This window comes from Xiphophorus hellerii, chromosome 1 (genome assembly GCF_003331165.1).
Source record: "Xiphophorus hellerii strain 12219 chromosome 1, Xiphophorus_hellerii-4.1, whole genome shotgun sequence".
Lineage (NCBI taxonomy): Eukaryota > Metazoa > Chordata > Actinopteri > Cyprinodontiformes > Poeciliidae > Xiphophorus > Xiphophorus hellerii.
Window position 1 is genome coordinate 941,476 of NC_045672.1, and position 23,204 is coordinate 964,679.

A 23,204-nucleotide genomic window follows, 5' to 3' on the forward strand; every position below is an offset into this window, starting at 1 on the left:
TACAACCTACAAAATGTTTTTTTTCAGTTAAATGTTTGAAAATATCTGTGTTAACAGTTTTAGTTTATACAGTGTTATAATGGAGACTATGTGTGAATGAAGATTTAAACTACTATAAGCTGTGTGTGTGTGTGTGTGTGTGTGTTTCCACCATGTAGGTGCTTCTTAAAGCTGGGGGAGTGGCAGCTCAGCCTGCAGGGCATCAATGAGAGCACCATCCCTAAAGTCCTTCAATATTACAGCAGTTCAACAGAGCATGACCGCAACTGGTACAAGGTCAGTGTCCGCCCCCCACCCTTCCTGCCTGGTGACAATAAAATCCGAGTTGTGTCAGAGAGGAAATTTCTGTCGGTGAACATTAGACACCCCATGTTGCCGCTTTTTTTTTTAGAGCTTTTGGTTTTCATGTCTCATTTATATTCCTTGTTAAATGGAAGTATTTTGTCATCTGTTTGTTTTTAAGGCATTAGCTAACGACACAGCTGTCAGAATTTCCTCCACTGTGTGTGTGCGCGTTTGTTTGTAATACCTTGTATGGACCATTTTCCTGACACATACGACATTGTGGGGACCCACTGCTCCCTGTAGGAATGGAAGGGGAAACGCTGTTTTTGAGTCAGGGGTTAGATTTAGGACTTAGGTGTGAATTGAGTTTTGGTTAGGGTTAGGTATGTAATGGATAGAGTTAGGGCAGGAGTCAGCAACCCAAAATGTTGAAAGAGCCATATTGGACCAAAAAAACAAAAACAAAAAACAAGTCTGTCTGGAGCTGCAAAAAATTGAAAGCCTTATGTAAGGCTTATAATGAAAGCATCACAGGCTTTAAGTGTTCATATTAGCTGTATTAGCCTATTATCAAAAGGACTAACTGCGTACATTCATGAGCATTCATGATTACATGTTTATTTTCCCTGCTGTGCATCCTGGAAGGAATGACGCACCACGTGACTATTCTGTTGTATGATGGTGCTTTAAGTTTACCTCCCGTTACAATATGAATGTATTATGTTTTGTTGCATTGATAAAATTAAATAAATGCAATAAAGAAATCAGATTTTTGATGTCATTTTTATTATAAAGATTTGATGGGGAAAGATATTTTTCCTTTTGGAACTCAAAAAATCTGCTCCCAAATACAGTTTGCATAACAACGATCGCTTCTTGTAAATAATCACGTTCAGTGTGTGATTGACAAAACAACAAAACGGAATGTGCTTAACATGCTCCTTATCTGGGCAACAAACGGAGTCCAATAAAACGCAGCCTGCAGTTATAAAATAAAACAACAGCCTTTTGAAAAGATAAAATATATAAAATTAAATTAATACAGTTTAAGTTTGATTTCTGTGCAGCAGAATGCCAAGCAAGTCAGTGCAATGGTAAAACATAGAAGCATCTTCTTCTCTTTTGACACACAACCAACGCAGCCATCTTCGGATCTGAGGATGTTAAACATAATAATATCGGCAGGATTGTGTTCTACATGTTTAATGTGACTTCTGCTTACGGACATCACTGGACAGTTTCTCAACATTGGGCATGTAAGATGCAACTTTAATCTCGACGCGGCATTTAATGCAGCATGTCTTCCCTGGAAATGTCTTCCCACATTACCGTATTTTTTGGACTATAAGCCGCTTTGAACCATGCGGCTTATAGCCCGGTGCGACTTACATATGTACGTTTCCAGTTTTCATTTTTATTTTATTTTTTTTTTCAAAAAAAATTTGTAGGTGCAGCGTGTAGTAAGGTACGCTCTATAGTCCGGAAAGTACGGTACTCTTTTTGTTATTTGACAACTTCTCACTACAGAGCAAACATTCAGATAATCCTTCCGCATTGGCAATGAATGCAAATGATTCGGTCGATGAATTGTAGAATCTCTCCTCAGCTATTTTCCTCTTTTCCCCTTTGCTATCCATGGTCCACCACAAACCCGTCGGTTTGTTCACAACAGCCACCTGCCTCGCACCCCGCGCAGCTGAAAGAAACGTGTGTCACAGGCTATGATGCAAATCTTTGTTGACGGAAATGTTGAAATTTAATATTTATTCTACACATTTTTACAGCATTGGAAAACGTTAAGAATGATTGTCATGTTTGTCCTCCTACAGAAACCATATTAAAACAAAAAATATATTTCCCACCCCCATCTTTTTCAATTTTCAAACATTTTTGAAAAAGCTCCAGAGAGCCACTAGGGCAGCGCTAAAGAGCCGCGGGTTGCCGACCCCTGAGTTAGGGTTAGGATAGGGGTAAGGTTTAGGCTGTAGAAATGGATGGAAGTCAATGGAAAGTCCCCAAAAAGATAGCCATGTGAACGTGTGTGTGGATGTGTGTGTGTTTGTCCATCCCATACTTTCTCCTCATTTATCTTGAGCAGCTGGTTCCTAAAATTAATGTAGATGGGTGCTGAGCTTCCTGTATCGAACTCACTGCTCTGGATCATACATTGCTGTTCTTTAGGAAGAAGTCTGTCCAATCCAAACTGGAAATGATGTCACAAATAAACGTGGAAATCATTTCCCACCATTTCTCTGCAGGCCTGGCATGCGTGGGCCGTCATGAACTTTGAGGCAGTGCTGCACTACAAGCACCAGAACCAGGGCCGCGATGAGAAGAAGAAGCGTCGACACGCCAGCGGGGCGAGCGCCGCCAGCGAGGCAAGCAACAGCGACAGTGAGGTGGACAGCGCCGACCACAGTCCCATGCCCTCACCGGGCCAGAAGAAGGTCAACGAGGTGAGAGCCCACCTTCTGCTTCTGTGAAAGCTTCTGGTTCGGTCCGTTTGAAAACGTTGCCTTGTTTTCTGACCTTTGATAGGACCTCTCAAAGACTTTACTGCTCTACACAGTCCCTGCTGTTCAGGGATTCTTCCGCTCCATTTCCCTGTCCAGAGGAAATAACCTGCAAGACACACTCAGGTGAGAGAAATAACTAGAATGCAAACAAGGCAAGCGGTCAAACTTTACTGTTTATGTGAAGGCCTGGCTGATTTCCCCATGTTAATGAAGTGTGGCCCTCTAGTGGCTGATATCACTCTTTGCTCTGAGAGGAGGTGAGCTCACTGCGTGTTTTAACTTTCAGGGTTTTGACGTTGTGGTTTGATTACGGCCACTGGCCTGAGGTGAACGAAGCTTTGGTGGAGGGAATCAAGACCATACAAATAGACACCTGGTTACAGGTAATGTGCACAACTATTTAGTCTTTTTTTGCTTTATTTTTTATTCTTCTGCCCATTGGTGGAAACAAAGACACAACTAACACTCTTAAAGCAAAATAGGGTCAGCCCTATTTTGCTTTAAGGGTTAGGGTTAGGGTAGGGTTTTCTCTTTTTCAATCCAAAAGAGAAAATTGGCAGAAGATCAGTAAATGTTCCCATGTTGTCTCCATCTCATGTTTTTCTCTTTTTCAACATGTACATTATTTTCCATTGAAAAAATAATCAGAATAAACAAAGAAGGGAGCAATGTAGCAATGTTTGGCCTAAAAAAATGATCATAGACATCCTTTTAAAGTAGTAAGCCTTGTAATCAAGAAAATTTGATGTTTCTATTTCTATCAATAAAAATGAAAATAGTTGACAAATAGTTTTTTAAAAAGTATTGTCAAGAAAATCCGAGCTCATCCCACTTCCCCATGCTGGAGATTTTAGTTTAACAGTAATAATAAATAAAGTTATCTTTAAAATGAATCACTCAAGTGACATCTAGGCCCAACAGTAGACTTAGGTGTCAATAAAATAAATCTGGTTGTGTGTGTTGTTTTTGTCTCATGCAAACTTTGCTTTAATTCTACTTTTTTCTATCTAATCATAAGAAATCATAGTCAGTCAGAGAGTCATGAAACAGGAAAAGCAGGTTTCCTGGAAAAAGAGGAAGTTAGTTTCCAGCCTGCAGATTTATAAAAATAGCTGAGACTATTCCTTATTTTAAAGCATGAAAGTTTTAAAGAATTAAATCTAAACATTTTGGTAATTTGATAAGATTCAAAGTAAAATACTTATATTAATATTGGTTTACTTGTAATAATATTTACACGAACATTTGTGGGAACACTTACAAGAAAAACAAGTAACTGTAATTTTAGTATTAAATAATTAGAATCATGGATTATTCTTGGTTTCTGTCAGGTCTAAATACCTATTAGAGACAATTTAAACAAAACAAGAAAGACAAGAGAGTTAGATTCTTTTATACTCGCGAGGAGAGCAGACAGAGAGATGTTTCCAGTTACAAATCTCCAAACTACTCTGGAAACACATCTCCCGCTCCCTCTATTTTATTGCTTTTTAGGGGACTCTAATACATTGGGCGCTTGCAGCTTCTAAAAGGGAGGGACAACACACAGCTGCAGCGCTAATAACTTTTACTGTTTAGACATATATTATCTACAATCTAAATCCTTCTTGTTCCAGTTGAAATACCAGACACGGCCAGTAAAACAAGTTGTATATCACACAGGAGAGCAGAGTTTATTGCTGGGCAATAAACTCTGCTAGAAGAGTTGTCTCCGCTTATCTCTGGCTTTGCTGATGGCATCTCAAGGAAGTCACAGGAAGGAATCAAAGTTATTTAACACACAAAAACATTACTTAAAATAGTAGAAAAAGAGAAAAGCATATAATTAAACATTATTTAAATGTAACTTCAAGACTACATGATATAACAAATATTTGATAATTACTAAAAATACAAATTATCCAACAGTTCCCGCCTGTTTATCAAAAAATTTGTTCCACATCTCTTATCCCTCCAAGAACAGCCACTTCAAATGATTTTCAGCTGGGAGTTCATTTTTTGGAAAGCAAACATTTTTACACTCAGGGGTTATACCCAGTCCAGAAATCAGGATCTGGATACCTGTCAGAAGAGTCATCATCAGAGTATTCTTTGTCAACATCAGATTTTTTCTCTAATAAAGGATACATCTGTGCCATCTGGTCCTCCATGGGTGAAATCGCTGTGGTAATGAGACGGTTAAACAAAGAACGCAGGCACGGAACAAAACAACATCCACACAAAGTCAAAATTGCAGCAAATACTGCAATTGATACTAAGACAGAGGACACAAGGTTTCTATACTTCCCAAAGGCATCCATCCATGCATCCCACATGGAAGTATCCACTCCAGAGTGTTCCTTCATTTTGCCATTAAGAGTTCGAAGCCCTGTAATGGCCTTCGTTAAGCTTCCATCAGCTGCTGTATTGTTTGGTAAAAATGTGCAACATTTTTCTCCAAAAATCATGCACACCCCTCCTTTCTCAGCCAGCAACATGTCAAGAGCTATACGGTTCTGGAAAGCCATCAGTGAAGTAGCAGCCAGCTGTTCATGCACTGCCTCGAAACCAGCCTGTGTCCAATTTCCCAGTCTTTGCACATTGTAATGGATGTAATTTATTCTGTCTACGTTTTTGTTAATCGTGCACCACCAACAAATTGTAGATTCAAAACCAGCCCCGACCTGATCAACTAATTTATATTCATCAGGCACTCCACGAGGGACTCCGATGGCATCGATGTATGTCGGATCAATATCTGTATTTTTCCATGTCACTTCACGTTTCTGTAAGTGTTGCCTCTTCTGAAATAAAACACTAGACAAAGAGAGCATTAAATCTTCAACAGATGTAGGATATACAGATACAGGTAATAACAGAGAAATTAATGCACAAAACCCTGTTACTTTTCGAGGTAATCTATCAAAGAGTCTGTCATCACCGCACCACCACCAGACATCTGCACGAGAAATAGGGTTAAAGTCATCGTTTACAGTAATTACAGTGGTACACATAGTTTTAGTAAGATTCCCTATTCTTTTCCCAGTTCCCGTTATATTTACACATGTGAAGTTAGCTGGAGCTATTTTCTTAGAAAATAAAGGTTTCTTTTCATCTGCTGCAGCGAGGGGAAATATTGCATCATAAATCACACAGGTGCCTTTTAGATTTGTTTTAGTCATTACTTCTAACAAACATTGTTTTGTGATTATCGCTGGAGTCACACGAAGTAGAGGCCGTGGTTCCATGCAGACTACACAATCTTTTTTAGTCATTTTTGCAGCTTGTTCTACCATTAACAACCAGTTATTATTATTACCTGACACACCTGTGGCAACCCTGAACCAGTCATCAACAGTTTTTACCTCTTTCACTTTTACCCCTATTGTCCATGGAGAAGTATCACTTCCCCCTTCTTCCTTAGATTCTTCACAAAAGATTATTAAAAATTTTGGATCAGCCCCTGATGTGTGAGCCCATAAATAAAATCCCCAACATGTTGTATCTGCTTTTTCTTTAAAACTAGGAGGAATTAAAGGATGTTTAATCGTGTTTATAACTATCTGTACTCCTTCATCTGTGCGTGAAATAGTCAGTAGTTTTTTGTGATATTGTGCATAAGTTGTAGTACCCCAAGTCTTTGTCCATCTATTACCCTCGTCAGCTACTAAAGTTTTCCAACCGGTATTAGAGATATCATTTGTCATATACCAAGTGTTGTCCCTGTAATTTATCCCTTTGTTCTTTTTTGCTGATGTTAAACCTGCCCAGGAGACTGAAACAATAGTATTAGAACGAGGTGGAATACACACTTGAATCCCTACTCGCATTCCATAAGTAGTGCTACAAGAATTCTTTCTTGCATAAAGTTTCTCCACATGTAAACACAACAAAAAACCAAAAACAATAAAAACAAAAACAATACATTTATTTGTCATTTTGCTAAGATTGCAAACTTGTTCAGCTCCTAAAAACACTGCAGGGTTGTGGACAATCTTCACCAGTTTCAAACGACCAAACCTCTATTCAGTTTAGCCCCCTGTTTACCTGGGCTTTTCCGCTGCAGGTCAGTGAGCGTCTCAAGCTTGTCTTCTTTTAGCTACTTTTTAAAATGAAATGACCTTTTTGCAATGTACTAAATGTACCCAAGTTGATCTCTCTGCTATTTTCACAGCTGTAGGCGTTGTCAACAAAACTTGGTACGGCCCTTCCCACTTTGGAGAGTACCAGTGCTTCTTCTTAATGCTTTTTATGAGCACCCAATCTCCTGGTTCCACTAAGAGATTTTCCTGCTGAGACACAGAAGAGTGATCTTCAGTTTGTTTTTCTTTTTGTTTTTCTAACATGGCTCTCATATAATCAGCTAAATTAGCTTCATCGTCTATTTCCCATTGATTTTTAAACTGTGGCAGTCTATACGGTCTTCCAAATAGAGTTTCAAACGGTGTAAGCCCTGATGTGCTTGTAATGTTAATGTATAATTTTACCAAATCTAAACACTGCGTCCAGGGCCTACCAGTTTCTTCAATGCACTTTTTTAGTCTAGTTTTAATTGTCGAATTCATCCTTTCGATCAATCCAGCACTCTGAGGGTGATAAGCACAGTGATTCTTTAAATCCATGTGAAACATGGTTCCTATTTTTTTTATGATTTGATTTACAAAATGAGTTCCATTATCACTATATATTTTTTCAGGAATCCCATATCTAGGAATGATATCTTTACAAAGTGCTTTTGCTACTGTTAAAGCATCTGGATTTTTCGTGGGAAAGAGTTCAATCCATTTAGAGAAAGCATCAATTATTACTAAACAGTACTTTTTCCCTTCACTTTTATTTAATTCTATGAAATCCATATGTATTGTTTGAAATGGATATTGCGGATTAGGAAATCGTCCTCTGCGCGGTCTTAAATTTCCCTGAGAGTTGTGTTTAGCACAAATTAAACAAGCTCTACAAAAAGTTTTTGAAAAAGAAATAAATCCATAAGTTTTGTAATATTGATGCACCTGCCCAATCATCCCTCCAGTTGAGACATGCGAAACGCCATGGCTCAATATTGCAGCCCACCTATACAAGTTTTTTGGCAAGATAGGCTTATTTGCAGGTCACTTATAGATTTGATCTTCTATTTTCGCTCCATTTTTAATCCAAAGATCTTTTTCTTTGTCAGGACTTAAATGTTGCATGTCTTTTAGGATCTTTTGTCATATGTTTGATTTTTCTTCCATATGTAAGACCTTTATATGCCCCTCCGCTGCTTTTTTTGCCATCTCATCAGCGAAGGCGTTCCCTAGAGACACTTTATCTTTCCCTGTGGTGTGTGCAGCACATTTACAGATTGCTAGTTGTTTTGGTAGCTGCACAGCTTGTAGCAAATCTTTTAATAAGTCTGCATGAGTTACTGGTTTTCCTGTAGAAGTTATCATACCCCTATTTTTCCAGTATTGTGCAAACGTGTGTACTGTTGCAAACGCATATTGACTATCGGTGTAAACCGTCACTTCCTTATCTTTCATTAGTTTACAAGCGGTGGTTAGCGCTATCAATTCTGCAGCCTGAGCTGAATAATGCGAGGGAAGTTTTTCAGCTTTTAACACTAGTTTTTCAGTCACTACTGCATAACCAGTTTGAGTTGTCCCTTGTACATTTTTCTTTGAGGAACCATCAACAAAAAGTATTTCACCGTGATCTAATGGTAGATCTTTTAAATCATTTCTACTCTTTGCATTTTGTTCTGCCATTTCCTGACAATCATGCTTTGTACCATCATCTGGAAGAGGTAACAAAGTTGCAGGATTTAAAATTGTGCATCTTTCAATAGTTAGATTAGGTTGTGATAATAATGTACTCATACAAGAGAGATGCCTCGCAGGCGATAAAAAAATCATATTTGTTTGCAATAATAGTGCTGAAACTGCATGTGGTACTTTTAATGTTAACGGATGAAACAGTACAATAGGAGCACTAACTTCTACTGCCATAGAAGCAGCAATCACTGCTCTCACACAGGGAGGCTGGGCGCACGCCACACTATCAAGTTTGGAAGAAAAATATGCTATTGGTCTCATTTTATCACCATGTTGCTGAACTAGCACCGAGGTCATATACTGACCTTTGCAATCCACCATCTGGAAAAAATGTTTTTTATAGTCTGGTAAGGCGAGCGCAGCACTTGACACTAGGGCCTGCTTTATTTCACTTAGTGCTGTCTCTGCTGCCTCTGTCCATTCCAAAGAGGAAGACATTTTCAGGTCTTTTTCATACATTAGTTTGCTTAAAGGGGCCACAATTTCTGCATAGTTAGGCACCCAGTTTCGACAATAGTTAGTTAATCCTAGAAAAGACATCATCTGTTTTTTTGTTTGTGGTTTAGGTGCTTGGAGAATCGTTATTTTTCTATCCTCCATTATGGTCCGCCCTCCTGCACTTAAATTATGACCCAAATATTTTACTTGTTCTTTACACAGTTGGAGTTTATTTTTATTGACCTTATGACCTTCCTCAGCTAGATGTTTTAGAAGTGCTAATGTGTCTTGTTTACAGATTTCCATGTTTGGAGATGCTAATAAAACATCATCTACATACAACAAGACTTGGCTCCCTCCTGGAGGTTGAAATGTTGACATACTGGCACTCATCACTTGAGAATAAATTGTAGGGCTTTCACAGTAGCCCTGGGGCAGTCTGGTGTATGTGTACCTGTTCCCTTCAAAAGTAAATGCAAACCAAAATTGACTCTCCTTATCAACTGGTACTGAGAAGAAGGCATTACTGATATCTACAACAGTAAATATTTTTGCATCTGATCTAAGAGAGTTTAACAATGTATATGGATCAGGTACACACGGCGCCCTTTGAATGACGGCATTGTTTACTGCTTGTAAATCTTGAACCATGCGCCATCCAACAGAAGGTGGTTGTTTTTTAACAGGAAAAATAGGAGTGTTACATGGAGAATTTTCACACTGCACTATGACTCCTGCCTCAATCAGGTCTTTAATTACTGGCTTTATTCCCTCCTGTGCATCTGTTTTTAAAGGATATTGCTTAACTTTTGGTCTAAACTCTGTTTTGGGTCTAATTTGTACTGGCAAGGCTTCCTTGACAAGACCCACATCTGTGGGCCCCTTTGACCATAATTTATCAGGGACGTCCTTTAAAAGGACTTCCTCTTCTTCTGTAAGAAACATTTGTCAGTTTTGTTTGGAGTACAAATGTTGTCCCTTTTGCACCCATGTTGTCCAGAACAATGCTTTTCTAGTTAACCCAGTGGAAGCACTAGTTTCTATGTTTGAGGAAGTAGTTACCCAATCGGTAGCTGCTTCTCCTTCCTCAACAAGATTACCTAATTGATTCCACTGCTCATTTCTTTGTTTAAACAGAGAGACATGCGGGGAGGTCTGCATTCTGTCTAAAGATTTTAAATCATCAGGAAGAGCAACAGCTGCAACGGCTGTGTGTTTTGTATCTGTATACAGATAGGTCACTGTGATTTTAGCTGGAGTGACCTTGTTGAGCCTGTCTTCATAAATCTTGTCAGGCCCAGCCGCATTCCTGAACCAAAGAGTTATGTGTAAATTGTCAGGAGGCATTTGATCCTGTAGGGCAGAGATGGCTTTATCTCCCTCTGTCAGGAGTGCCTGAGCAAAGTTATGTGGGGGTCTACAGGGCACTTCTAGTGTATAACAATAGTGTGGATTTCCATTGCCCTTAACAACAAAGAAATCTCCCTTTTTCATTTCTGACTGCCTTTTAACTGCTATGTGCCCATCAGTGGTTGGAATCAAAGCTAAACCTAGCTGTATAAGGCCATCTCTGCCTAATAAGTTTACTGGGCATTCTGGGAGCATCAAAATGGACAACTGGCAAGCTTGTCCCTGTGGATCTCTAAGCCAGACTGGCTCTGATTCATTGACTTGCGTTAATTTTCCCCCAGCTGACCTCACGACAACAGTTTCCCCACTAATCTTTACCCCAGTAATGTTTTCTCTGCATGTTGTTCTACATGCACCAGTGTCACAAAGGAAAACTACAGGTTTACCATTTATGAAAAGAGTTATTTCTGGTCTTACACTATCCATAGATAATAAATCCTGTAGATTTAATTGGACTTCTTCACTCTCTAAACTTTCTGATTCTAGTCATGCTGACTGATCTATGTATTTTTCTGGGCAATGTCTGGCTATGTGTCCGTCCTTCCCACAACACCAACATCCTAAATCATTTTGTTTGAAATTATTTTGTCTGTAATTATTTTGTCTGTAGTTTGCTCTTCCCATTCTCCCTCTCTGTCCTCTGGGGTTTTGACTTCTACCCCTAAAGCTTCCTCTGCCTCTCCTGTCTTGGTAAAATATTTGCTCCTCATCTTGGAAAAAGGCTCCTGAAACCTTTTTCTTTTCTTTTGAGACCTTTTCTGCGTGTATAGCATGGTTAATGTATTCGTCTAAAGTACCAGTGCCCAATCCTATGTAATGTTTAGCTACCCACGCTCTAATCGCATCTTTTGACCCTGCATGTAATGCATTTTTTAGCTGTTGCTTATATGGACCATTGTCATCATTATTTTCCACTAACCCACTGTGTGTTTTAAATACTTTTGTCATTCTCAGGCTATATTCATCAAACGATTCTTCCTCCTTCTGTTTGACTCTGCTTATCTCAGTGTAGTTTGCTCTACGTTGATATCTTTGAACTGTCCTTGCTGCTAAAGCATTAACTCTGTTTGTTAATTCATTACTATTGTGTGCAAGAACTTGAGGAGGGTTCCCTGCTAACAATGGGGTCCAGTCTCCTCGAACATGATGCCAGTCACTGCCTAGAGCAGTCATCCAGGCCTGTTGAACCTCATTTCCATTTAAATGATAAGATTCACGTATGTTATTCATGTCTTCAACAAAGCGGTTCACATCCTCTTTAAGAGGTGTGATCCCTTCTAGCGCCTTTTTTATATCCTCCAGGGTCCACGTTCTATATACTAGAATCGTGGGCGCTGCTCCATCTTCTCCTGCATTCGGATTTGCTACTTGAATCATTGGATAAAGGCCAGTTGTGTGTGGCTGTTTATTTGGCTCTTCTGAAGGGCAACAAGGAGGAGGGCAATAAAGCTCAGTGGGAGCTGTAGCTCCCTGCACTAAAGCTTCCCCCCAGTTCTTAGACCATTTAAAGTTTACTTTTTGTGATCTAGTGATAGGCCCCTCACTACCTTTCTCTTCATATTGTGGTGGTGAGGGCAAGTCGGGGTATAGTTTTGTATTTTGTACTATTTGTTTCTCCCCTTCTGCTTTGTTATTTTGATATCTGTTAACTTCAGCTACTTCCCCTCCCCCTCCTGCTGCTTGCTGCTCTGCTGCCTGCCTTTTCACACTTCTAGGGCCTGTCTCATCATCCTCCCGTCTATAAAACAGCAGGTTTTTTGATTTCTTTTCCCCCTCTTCTCTGTTTTGTGCTAATTCTAACCAAAATTTTACATCCTCATAGCCTTCTTTACGCATTTTCTTTTGGTTTGAATTTGTTTTTTGTTTTATTTTATCCTGTAGTACTGTTAGTTTTTGTGAATTTAGACGGCCGTCAAAGTTATAGTTTGTTATCCATTTATCTAAATGTTTTATTTTATGCGGATCCCGATCTTCAACATATTTCCAGTCATTTGATTTTAAACTGGCTGTCGGCTTAGTTTTACTGATACTCTTCCCCATTTTTTTTTTTTTTTTTTGTTTTATAAAAAATCTTCGTTTTTATAAAATTTGGTCCAGTGTTTCGACTCCTAGGGAATCCTAATAACTGGAGATCTTTCCAGTAGGCCAGCAATTAAAAATACCTGTAGTGGTAACCCCCGCTTCAACTCTTTCGAGTGGGAGGTTCTTACCTCTGCATCCAAGACAGGTTTGCTGGTTACAACCCTACTGTTTTATATGAGATAAAACACCAAGTGGTATTTATATCTCCAAGCACACACACAAGCACACGTTTTGTTGCGGAATTTAAGCGCCTGCTTCACCGGACTCCGCCATCCGTTCCAATTACAATTTTAGTGCCTGATTGAAAGAATTTTATTGTTGATTAAATTTTATTATTTTAATTTGACATTTCCTAATCTACGAAATTTTACAGCAGGTTTATACTAGGCTCCGTGCGCCTTTTCCACGAAATTTTTACGTAAGGACTTCGGACGCCCTTCACGGATTCAGTGTCCTATTTTTACCTGTTAGAGTCTAGAATTTACAGGGTTTTCTAATTCGCGCAATGACCCTCAGTCATTCGCCACACTTTTAAACAAGAATCCACTCACCCCCGTTGTCTTTCGCTGGAGCACCGTCAACCGTCAGATCCCAGCAGGCAGGTCGAGAGCCAGCCCTTGAACAGGACCTCATAAGCTTCCACTAGGAAACTTGCCGTGCGCACGGTCTTGCACTGGAGTCGACCAGACCCGCCGGAATCCCTCCGGTGTATTGGCGACCGGCAATCGAAGGACCAAAATAATGTCAGGTCTAAATACCTATTAGAGACAATTTAAACAAAACAAGAAAGACAAGAGAGTTAGATTCTTTTATACTCGCGAGGAGAGCAGACAGAGAGATGTTTCCAGTTACAAATCTCCAAACTACTCTGGAAACACATCTCCCGCTCCCTCTATTTTATTGCTTTTTAGGGGACTCTAATACATTGGGCGCTTGCAGCTTCTAAAAGGGAGGGACAACACACAGCTGCAGCGCTAATAACTTTTACTGTTTAGACATATATTATCTACAATCTAAATCCTTCTTGTTCCAGTTGAAATACCAGACACGGCCAGTAAAACAAGTTGTATATCACACAGGAGAGCAGAGTTTATTGCTGGGCAATAAACTCTGCTAGAAGAGTTGTCTCCGCTTATCTCTGGCTTTGCTGATGGCATCTCAAGGAAGTCACAGGAAGGAATCAAAGTTATTTAACACACAAAAACATTACTTAAAATAGTAGAAAAAGAGAAAAGCATATAATTAAACATTATTTAAATGTAACTTCAAGACTACATGATATAACAAATATTTGATAATTACTAAAAATACAAATTATCCAACAGTTTCTTTTCAGAAAAACATCTGTAATAACTCACATTAGGATTATAATAAGTATAATTAATAAGTTATGGTTATAAAATCATAAATGAATGATAAATCAGAGAAGCTGAAGAAAATAAATGTGATATAAGTTATGGTTATAAAATTATAAATGAATGCTAAATCAGAGAAGCTAAAGAAAATAAATGTGATATAAATGTGATTTTGACATTGAACTTGAAATGGTGTAAAAGGTGTAACTGCAATTAAACATCACTGATATGTTGGAGGTAGATAGTAGGTGAAAGGTGAATGGTTAAGGGAAAAAGGGGAACTAACAGGAGAGCAGAGATGATCAACGCCTTATTTAGGTAAAAGGTTGTGCAGGCAATGGACAGGAGGTTGAGCAACCCCGAGACAAACAAGCACAGCAACAGTACTAGCCAATGAAAACGCACCAAAAGGTGGATAAACCCTATAAAAGGTGGGTGCAAAAGAGGAACCTTTTGTTGGATCCTCCGGGCAGCTTCGAGCCAAGATCGAGATGGACAAAGAACTCTGCAGCTGAAGAAGAGCCGGGGCCACAGAGCCGAAGACTGACCTTCTCATGGAGACCAACCCGTCAGGCCCACAACCTGTGGCTTCACATCGCACTTCTCTCATCGGCTGGGTTCAGACCCCAAAGACAAAGATGAAGATAAAGACAGAGGCAAAGACAAAGAAGAAGAACTGGTGCCTTTTTTCCTGCCAGCACCAAGTCCTGTGTGACCTCACCATCCATGCGGAGAAGAAGCTCATCAGACCTACAGAGATTCCTGCCTTCGCCGATCAACATCTTCCTCCTGCTGCAACATCTTCATCATCATCAAGCCAGGTCTGGGGTTCGAAACGTCAAACTCCGTCCGTCTCTCTCAAAGGTTCCTTTTTTTAGTTTTCAGTGTCAGCAGTAGGGAAAGACAGACTAGATGATTGATTTTACTTATTTGATTATTTCTGCTACTGAATTAAGCTGTACTGACCCTTGCAAAAATGCCTTATTAATAAAATATTTAGCATAAAGAAAATCTAAAAGATGTTGTGGACATTCAGTTAATGAGTCACCTTAAAGTTCTTTGATGGTTGTAAAATAGCTGTGATGTTTGATTCTGGAGAGGAAAAAGTTTAAAATGTTTTTAAGTTGCTGGTAGCCCAAATTTAAAACGTCATCCTCACTTGTTGTTGCGCAACACCCCCCCCCTCCTTTCTGTCTCTACTGTCTCACTCTCGTACTTCCTCTTCTGAGAGGGGAGATGTGCTACCAGCTCTCCTTCTAACGGGTTAATTGAGTTTCCTAAATCTGCCGGGATTTACCCTGTCCAGGACTGAAGTAAACTCTGTTTAAGCTGGTTTCGAGAAACGATTCGCCTGGTTTTCTGACGGCCTACATCCAGGTGTCCCACCCTTCTTCCCCCTGTGAATTAGCCAGACTGAGCAGCCTACAGCCAACTAGTTTCACAGAGCACACCTGTTAACGGTCGCTCGTTCTCTATTTTACAACTTGCATTTGTTATTGAACCAGGTAGGTTTTAGTGACTCGGGCGAGTCCCAAGGATGACGTTTTAAATTTGGGCTACCAGCAACTTAAAAACATTTTAAACTTTTTCCTCTCCAGAATCAAACATCACAGCTATTTTACAACCATCAAAGAACTTTAAGGTGACTCATTAACTGAATGTCCACAACATCTTTTAGATTTTCTTTATGCTAAATATTTTATTAGTAAGGCAGTTTTGCAAGGGTCAGTACAGCTTAATTCAGTAGCAGAAATAATCAAATAAGTAAAATCAATCATCTAGTCTATCTTTCCCTACTGCTGACACTGAAAACTAAAAAAAGGGAACCTTTGAGAGAGATGGACGGAGTTTGACGTTTCGAACCCCAGACCTGGCACGACGATGAAGAAGGTGTTGCAGCAGGAGGAAGACGCCGATCGATGAAGGCAGGGATCTCCGCAGGTCTGATGAGCCTCCCCTCCGCATGGATGCTGAGGTCACACAGGACTTGGTGCTGGCAGGAAAAAAGGCACCAGTTCTTCTTCTTTGTCTTGGCCTTTGTCTTTGTCTTTGGGGTCTGAACCCAGCTGATGAGAGAAGTGCGATTCGAAGCCACATGTTGTGGGCCTGACGGGTTGGTCTCCATGAGAAGGTCAGTCTTCGGCTCCGTGGCCCCGGCTCTTCTTCAGCTGCAGAGTTCTTTGTCCATCTCGATCTTGGCTCGAAGCTGCCCGGAGGATCCAACGAAAGGTTCCTCTTTTGCACCCACCTTATATAGGGTTTATCCACCCTTTTGGTGCGTTTTCATTGGCTGTCTGCTTAGACAGATGACCTCACATCCATCACTGTCCTTCAGACATTATGTCCTGATGTCTGTGCTAATGTCTCAGGGTTGCTCAACCTCCTATGTCCGTTGTCTTCACAACCTTTCACCTAAATAAGGCGTTGATCATCTCTGCTCTCCTGTTAGTTCCTTGCCTTTCACCTTTCACCTACTCTCTACCTCCAACATATCAGTGATGTTTAATTGCAGTTACACCTTTTACACCATTTCAAGTTCAATGTCAAAATCACATTTATATCACATTTATTTTCTTTAGCTTCTCTGATCTAGCATTCATTTATAATTTTATAACCATAACTTATATCACATTTATTTTCTTCAGCTTCTCTGATTTATCATTCATTTATGATTTTATAACCATAACTTATTAATTATACTTATTATAATCCTAATGTGAGTTATTACAGATGTTTTTCTGAAAAGAAACCAAGAATAATCCATGATTCTAATTATTTAATACTAAAATTACAGTTACTTGTTTTTCTTGTAAGTGTTCCCACAAATGTTCGTGTAAATATTATTACAAGTAAACCAATATTAATATAAGTATTTTACTTTGAATCTTATCAAATTACCAAAATGTTTAGATTTAATTCTTTAAAACTTTCATGCTTTAAAATAAGGAATAGTCTCAGCTATTTTTGTAAATCTGCAGGCTGGAAACTAACTTCCTCTTTTTCCAGGAAACCTGCTTTTCCTGTTTCATGACTCTCTGACTGACTATGATTTCTTATGATTAGATAGAAAAAAGTAGAATTAAAGCAAAGTTTGCATGAGACAAAAACAACACACACAACCAGATTTATTTTATTGACACCTAAGTCTACTGTTGGGCCTAGATGTCACTTGAGTGATTCATTTTAAAGATAACTTTATTTATTATTACTGTTAAACTAAAATCTCCAGCATGGGGAAGTGGGATGAGCTCGGATTTTCTTGACACCCCCTCCACGAGGTCAGACCTTTCACATGCTGGGAGTCCATCACCCTCCTGCAGTTCGCCGTCCTCATCCCCTGGAAAGAGAAGAGGTTCGTCTGGGATGTGAAGATGCAGATTCTTCATCCTCAGTTGTCACAGAGGGCTCAGTGTAGTCATCAAAACTCCACTTCTCTTGACAGTATTTAACTGGGTTTCAATGCAGTCTTTTTAAAATATAAAATTAAAGATTTTCCATGTTCAGATAAGTATGAAAAAGAAAAAAACTCTGGATTATTTAAAAAATTGTTAGTTTTCTACAATCTTTCTACAAACTCCATGCTGCAAAATAAAAAAAAGTTTTTTAAGAACAATTTCTTTTCCTCACACAGTAAATGTTTTTCCTTAAAATGTACAGACTTTTTGAAAGCATGGAAAAGTGTGGTGGTATGCAACTTTTGTAAAATCAGTTTTTTGTGTATTTGCTCAAAATGTTACCATGTTGTGAGACCATGAAACTGGTAATGTGTGAAAAGATTAACCTCCTCCCTGAGCTGCTACTGTCTGGAGTAACGCACTGCTCCTAGTCAGAAACAACCAATCAGAGCCAACAGGAGGGGCTTAACGCTGTCAATCATGCTTTTAAGTGCGCTGCTCTGTGTGCTAATGGCAGAGAACAGCTTAATATTCCAGGAAAACTATTTCTTCTCCTTTATTGGCTATGCTAACTAGCCATAGCATTCATAACAGGCTATGTTGTGGGAAACTAGCTCTAGTCTAGTAGAGATGACATGACAATGATTGACAGCGTTAAGCCTCTTCTCTCGGCTCTGATTGGTTGTTTGTGACTGAACTGTATATTTATGTCTTATATTTTTCTGTCATGATACAGTGGCAGTTCTAACAAATATGTAAAAACATATTTCTGTAAAAAGTTAAATACGGCAGCTTTAAAACTGAGGTATGCGGAAGCGCTGATTCAGTCAGACTTCTGTGGCGTGTTTTGAATGTATTGAGTTTTTTATTTTCCTTTCCCAGGTGATTCCTCAGCTCATAGCTCGTATCGACACGCCTCGAGCACTGGTTGGCCGTCTCATCCACCAGCTGCTGACAGATATCGGCCGTTACCATCCTCAGGTTCTCCGCCACGGATTCTCACCTACACAACACGGAACGTATACAACACTACACTTTGTTGATTGTTTTACTGTTTTTTCTTAGGCTTTGATCTACCCACTCACCGTGGCCTCAAAGTCCACCACCACCGCCCGGCACAATGCTGCTAACAAGATCCTGAAGAACATGTGTGAACACTGCAACACCCTGGTTCAACAAGCAATGATGGTAGAGACTGAATTATTTACAGAAACCGTTATCCTTCCACTATCCAGGTTTTAGAATAGAAGGAAGCAGAGTGAAAGATTATTTTAATCACAGCTGAGCACAGATAACAAAATAAATGTTGGAATTGTGAACTTCATTCACTTAATGAACTCATTTCAAATGTGTTGCTGGCTAAAGGAGTGGAGCAACAAATGGCTGAAAAAGCCAGGCTGTCCATAAAACATTTAACTGGGAGAACATGGAGCAGGTCAGATGTGATCAGCTATGAAAGGTTATCTTAGAGAGGCAGAGGAAGGACAGCAGAGGAGCTGCAGTATGAAGAGAGGGTTCAATGTGTCAAAAACAACATGGAGGCTTTTCATCTGAAGTGAATGACATCATCAAAAGATTCAGTATTTGGACATGTTTGTGTTGAGGACAAGGCCACAGACCTTTGTTTAAAGCCCGCTGACTTCGGGCCCCAGATGGGGCCCCACTTTGCAGGATTGCATAAATGGAACCAGGATTCCAGATTTCACATCTTTGTTGTTCCACAAAATCGTTGTTTTTATTTCTCGAAAGCACATAGTTTGGGTCAGATTAATTAAAACAGGGGTCCAACATGTGGCCATTTGAGGCCCTTGGAATAATCTTGGCCCCCAACTGCAGATCAAGAATGATACAAACAGTTGGAGACTTTTGTAATTTTTTTGTAATGAGAGTTTCCATTGCAGGTTTATATATTCCTAAATGGAAATGTTTTTTCTTTTTTTTATTTATTTATCACAGGGACAATGCATATTATTAGCATTTCTGTAAATAAGAAGGCTGAATTTTCACCTGTATTTTCTAAACAGATGGATAAACAAAAAAAAACATGAATAAAAGTTAAAAAAAAGAAAAGTAATTATATGAACACAATAGCAAATACAATACCCATAATAAAATAGATTATAAAACTGAAGTGCACATTACTACCCTGTCCTGTTCTCTGTTTCAGTGGCAGTACATGAGATCAAATAGAACTTGTTGACAAGCTTGAAGTTTTAGAGTCAAAAATGTGAAATTAAAAATAGTACAAAATTATAATATTGGTTGTCATATCACTATTGACCTATCCTTACCCCAGACATATAAATGTGTCATATCAATCAATCAATCAGCTTTATTGTCAATTCCTCTTACATGTCCAGACATACAAGGGAATCGAAATGACGTTTCATATCATATGTTTCAGGAAAGATTGAACCAGTCCGGCCCTCAGGGAACTTGCTTCCCTGGTCCTCGAAGTATATGACCCCAATATCCCTGATTAAGTAATTTCCCTGCTAAGTAATTTCCCTGCTGGGATGAGTAAAGTACTTCTATTCTATTCTATTACAGCATTAACAGTAAAATATATGTTTTCAGGAACAAAGAACACATACAGAACGACTCCAATAGTAAAACATAGTGAATGAAAATGAATAGCGAAAAAACACGTACACCTCCAAGAAGAGGAAGAAAAATGAATGAATAAATAAATAAAAATAAAGGAGGGGGAAGAAGAGAGCTGGGTGCGCGGGGGTTACTTTTCTACATTGAAGCAACAAAGTCAATAAATGGTTGCCATTTAGAGTAGAATTTGTTCAAGTTTCCAGTTTTTGTATATCTAATTTTCTCCACTTTCAGAAAGGACATGACCTCATTTATCCACTTTGTGCTGGATGGGGCTATAGTTGATTTCCAGTTAAGGAGAGTGGCGCCTCGCGATCAAAGAGGTAAAAGCTATCACTTCCAACTCTCTTGCGGAGTATTGAGTATATTGCTCTGGGAGACCAAAAATACCAGTATGAGCTGAAGTGTCAATAGTTCTCGAAAGTACAACAGACATGGTGTGAAAGTAAATTTGCCAGAAATTTGTGAGGGCTGAGCAGGTGAAAAACATATGTGCAAGATTGCAGGGCGAGCTCCCCTCATCGGTTTCAAACATCTACCATATTTGGGGAGATCTGTGCCAGCCTAGTTTTTGAATAATGACATCTGAATAGCACTTTGAACTGTATCAAACTCAGGCGGGCACATATAGAAGTTTTATGAATGGTTGTCAAGGCTGCCTCCCACCAGTGTTCATCAAAAACCAGCCCTGGTTCACCCTTCCAAGCTCTCTTAGTGTTCGTAGTTGGAACTACATCATATGACTGAATCAAGTTATATATCTTTGAAATTAAAGACCTTTGCAAGGGATTAAGTTGTATAAGTTCACCCCACGACTGCACAGGTGACAGGTGCGGGAAATTGGGAAATAAGGATTTTGCACATGCCCTTATCTGGAAGTATATAAACAGATGGGAGGGTGGGAGATCGAATTCAGACGCCAAATCAGTGAAAGAGCAAAACAACCCTTCCCTATAAAAATCCTTGAAACATTTTAGTCCCTTATCCTGCCACAGGGAGAAGGTCGGGTCGGTGAGAGCGGGTGTAAACACTGGGTTTTTTAAAAGTGGGGATAGGACTATGGGGCCTGTAAATTTAAACTGCTTCCTAAACTGAAACCATATTCTCAAAGTATCTGCAACTATGGGATTGTTGGTTTGGCCAGAGGGATTTAAAGAAGTTGGACCTGCAAGTAAAGCCAAAAGTGAGGCTGAAGGACATGAGTGTGCTTCTAGCTGACACCAAGGTACATCAGCTGAATTAGACCATAAAGCAATTTTAGTTATGTTAGCTGCCCAATAATAAAATTGAAAATTGGGTAGGCAGAGGCCGCCATAAAACTTACAGTTCTGAAGTATTTTTTGTCTTACTCTGGGAGTTTTGCCGCTCCACAGAAAGTGACAGATAGCTGAATCTAATGATTTAAAAAAACGTCTTGGTAAAAATACAGGTAGACACATAAAAAGAAACAGAAATTTTGGCAAGATGTTCATCTTAACAGTACTTATTCTCCCAGTCAAAGTAAGTGGAAGGGACCCCCATTTTTGAAAGTCTTTTTTAATGTCTACAAAGAGTGGGAGGACATTTTTAGAGTACAAAGACTTATAAGATCTGGTTATGTTGACCCCAAGGTACCGAAAACCCAAAGGGCACAGCTTAAAAGGAACATCAGATTGGGAGAGCTGCAGGGCAGTGTATAAAGAAGGCGTATCCATGATATAAAATGTTTCCCTATTCCAAATGTAGTTAGAACCGCAAACAGGTAACTCCATTCTACCCGATCAAATACTTTTTCAGCATCGATTGATATGACAACCTCAGGCACAGCTGTTGTCTCCCTTGAATAAACAACATTTAACAAGGTGCGAACATTGTAATAAAGTTGACGCCCCTTTATGAAGCCAGTCTGCTCCTTGGAGATAATTGTTGGGAGAACTTGATCAAGTCGCTGGGCCAGGGCTTTTGTGAGAATTTTTGTGTCCACATTCATTAAAGATATTGGCCTATAGGAAGTACAGAGGTTGGGATCTTTGTCCTTCTTTAAGAGAACACTGATAGAAGCTTGTCTTAGGGAGGGGGGGAGTGAACCAAGTGATAAAGAGTCAACATAGACAGAGTGAAGCAATGGGATAAGTTTGGCTTGGAATGCGTTATAAAAATCAACTGGGAACCCGTCGGGTCCCAGAGCTTTGTTGTTTTGCATATTTTGTAAAGCAGCATTTAACTCCTGAACAGTCAGACCAGCTTCAAGACGATCAATCAGTTCTGAGTTTAAAGGGGGAAACTGAAGCTCATCCAGAAACGTATGCATATCAGACAAATCTGGAGGAGTTCACATTTATATAGGGACTTATAGAATGATGAAAAAAACGAATTAATAACTTGCATGTCCTCCTGCAGGACCCCCGATCGATCTTTAATGCGAGGTATTAAACGTGAAGCAGCTTGACGGCGCAATTGGTGAGCTAGCAATCTGCTGGACTTGTCGCCATATTCGTAGTATCTAGCACGAGAATGCAGCAGAAGGCGCTCTGCCTCATTAGTTGTGTTAAGGTCCAACTCAGTTTGTAAGACCAAGCGACGCTTAGAAAGACTGTCAGATGGGGTGGTTGCAAGCTGTTGGTCAACCAATTCCAACTCAGAAGTAAACTTCTGAATGTTTTCCCACATGTGCAGAATATGAAATTATCTGACCACGTAAATATGCCTTCAAAGAGTCCCACAGGAGCGCTCTAGAGATTGGTTCAGATTCAGAGTCATTAAAGGCAATAAAATCCTCTATTGCGTCCATAATAAATTTGTGAAAATTACCATCTGATCATAGTGAAGTGTTAAATCGCCATTGAGAGGGATAGCGAGGTCCGGGCGAAATCTGAAGATCGAGAGAGACAGGAGCGTGATCCGAAATAATGATTGGGTTACTTTAGGCATAAGTTTAGCATCTAGAAAAAATAATCTATACGTGAAAAAGTCTGGTGAACATGTGAATAAAAAGAGTACTGCCTACTGGTTGAATTACGAAATCTCCAGGGGTCAACACAACCATTATTTAGCATGAAACTATGTAGGGTTCTAGCCATTGATGATTGGGTTAAAACAGGTTTAGAACGGTCTAAACAGGGATCAATAGTACAGTTCATGTCCCCTCCAAAAACCAAAACACAATTATTCAAAGAGGGTAGAATTTCGAACACCTTGTTCATGAAAGATGGGTTGTCAAAATTAGGAGCATATAGGTTAACCAGTAGGGTGGGTACCTGGAATAGAGTACCTAACACTATCAGAAATCTGCCGTCTCTGTCTGAGATGGTTTTGGTCAATGTGAATGGTACAGATTTACCTATTAAGATG

At 39.4% G+C, this 23,204-nt stretch overlaps 2 protein-coding genes across 3 annotated transcripts in view; one reads left to right on the forward strand and one right to left on the reverse strand.

The window, feature by feature from the left end:
• Nucleotides 1–23,204, forward strand: part of mtor (mechanistic target of rapamycin kinase) — a 168,414-nt gene that overhangs the window by 108,533 nt on the left and 36,677 nt on the right. For both annotated transcript variants that reach the window (XM_032562658.1, XM_032562647.1), the window contains exons 38-43: nt 159–276; nt 2,544–2,741; nt 2,824–2,924; nt 3,088–3,184; nt 18,153–18,251; nt 18,336–18,458. In XM_032562658.1, the coding sequence (XP_032418549.1) occupies nt 159–276; nt 2,544–2,741; nt 2,824–2,924; nt 3,088–3,184; nt 18,153–18,251; nt 18,336–18,458 (736 nt within the window). The remainder of the gene's footprint in view (nt 1–158; nt 277–2,543; nt 2,742–2,823; nt 2,925–3,087; nt 3,185–18,152; nt 18,252–18,335; nt 18,459–23,204) is intronic.
• LOC116720066 (protein NYNRIN-like) lies at nt 6,690–7,801 on the reverse strand. The gene has a single exon (XM_032563091.1). It carries the CDS (start codon nt 7,799–7,801, stop codon nt 6,887–6,889), a length of 915 nt encoding a protein of 304 aa, XP_032418982.1. The 3' UTR covers nt 6,690–6,886.

Excerpts from the sequence above, each read along its gene's own strand:
- LOC116720066 (XM_032563091.1), bottom strand. The coding sequence starts at position 7,801 with ATGATTGGGCAGGTGCATCAATATTACAAAACTTATGGATTTATTTCT.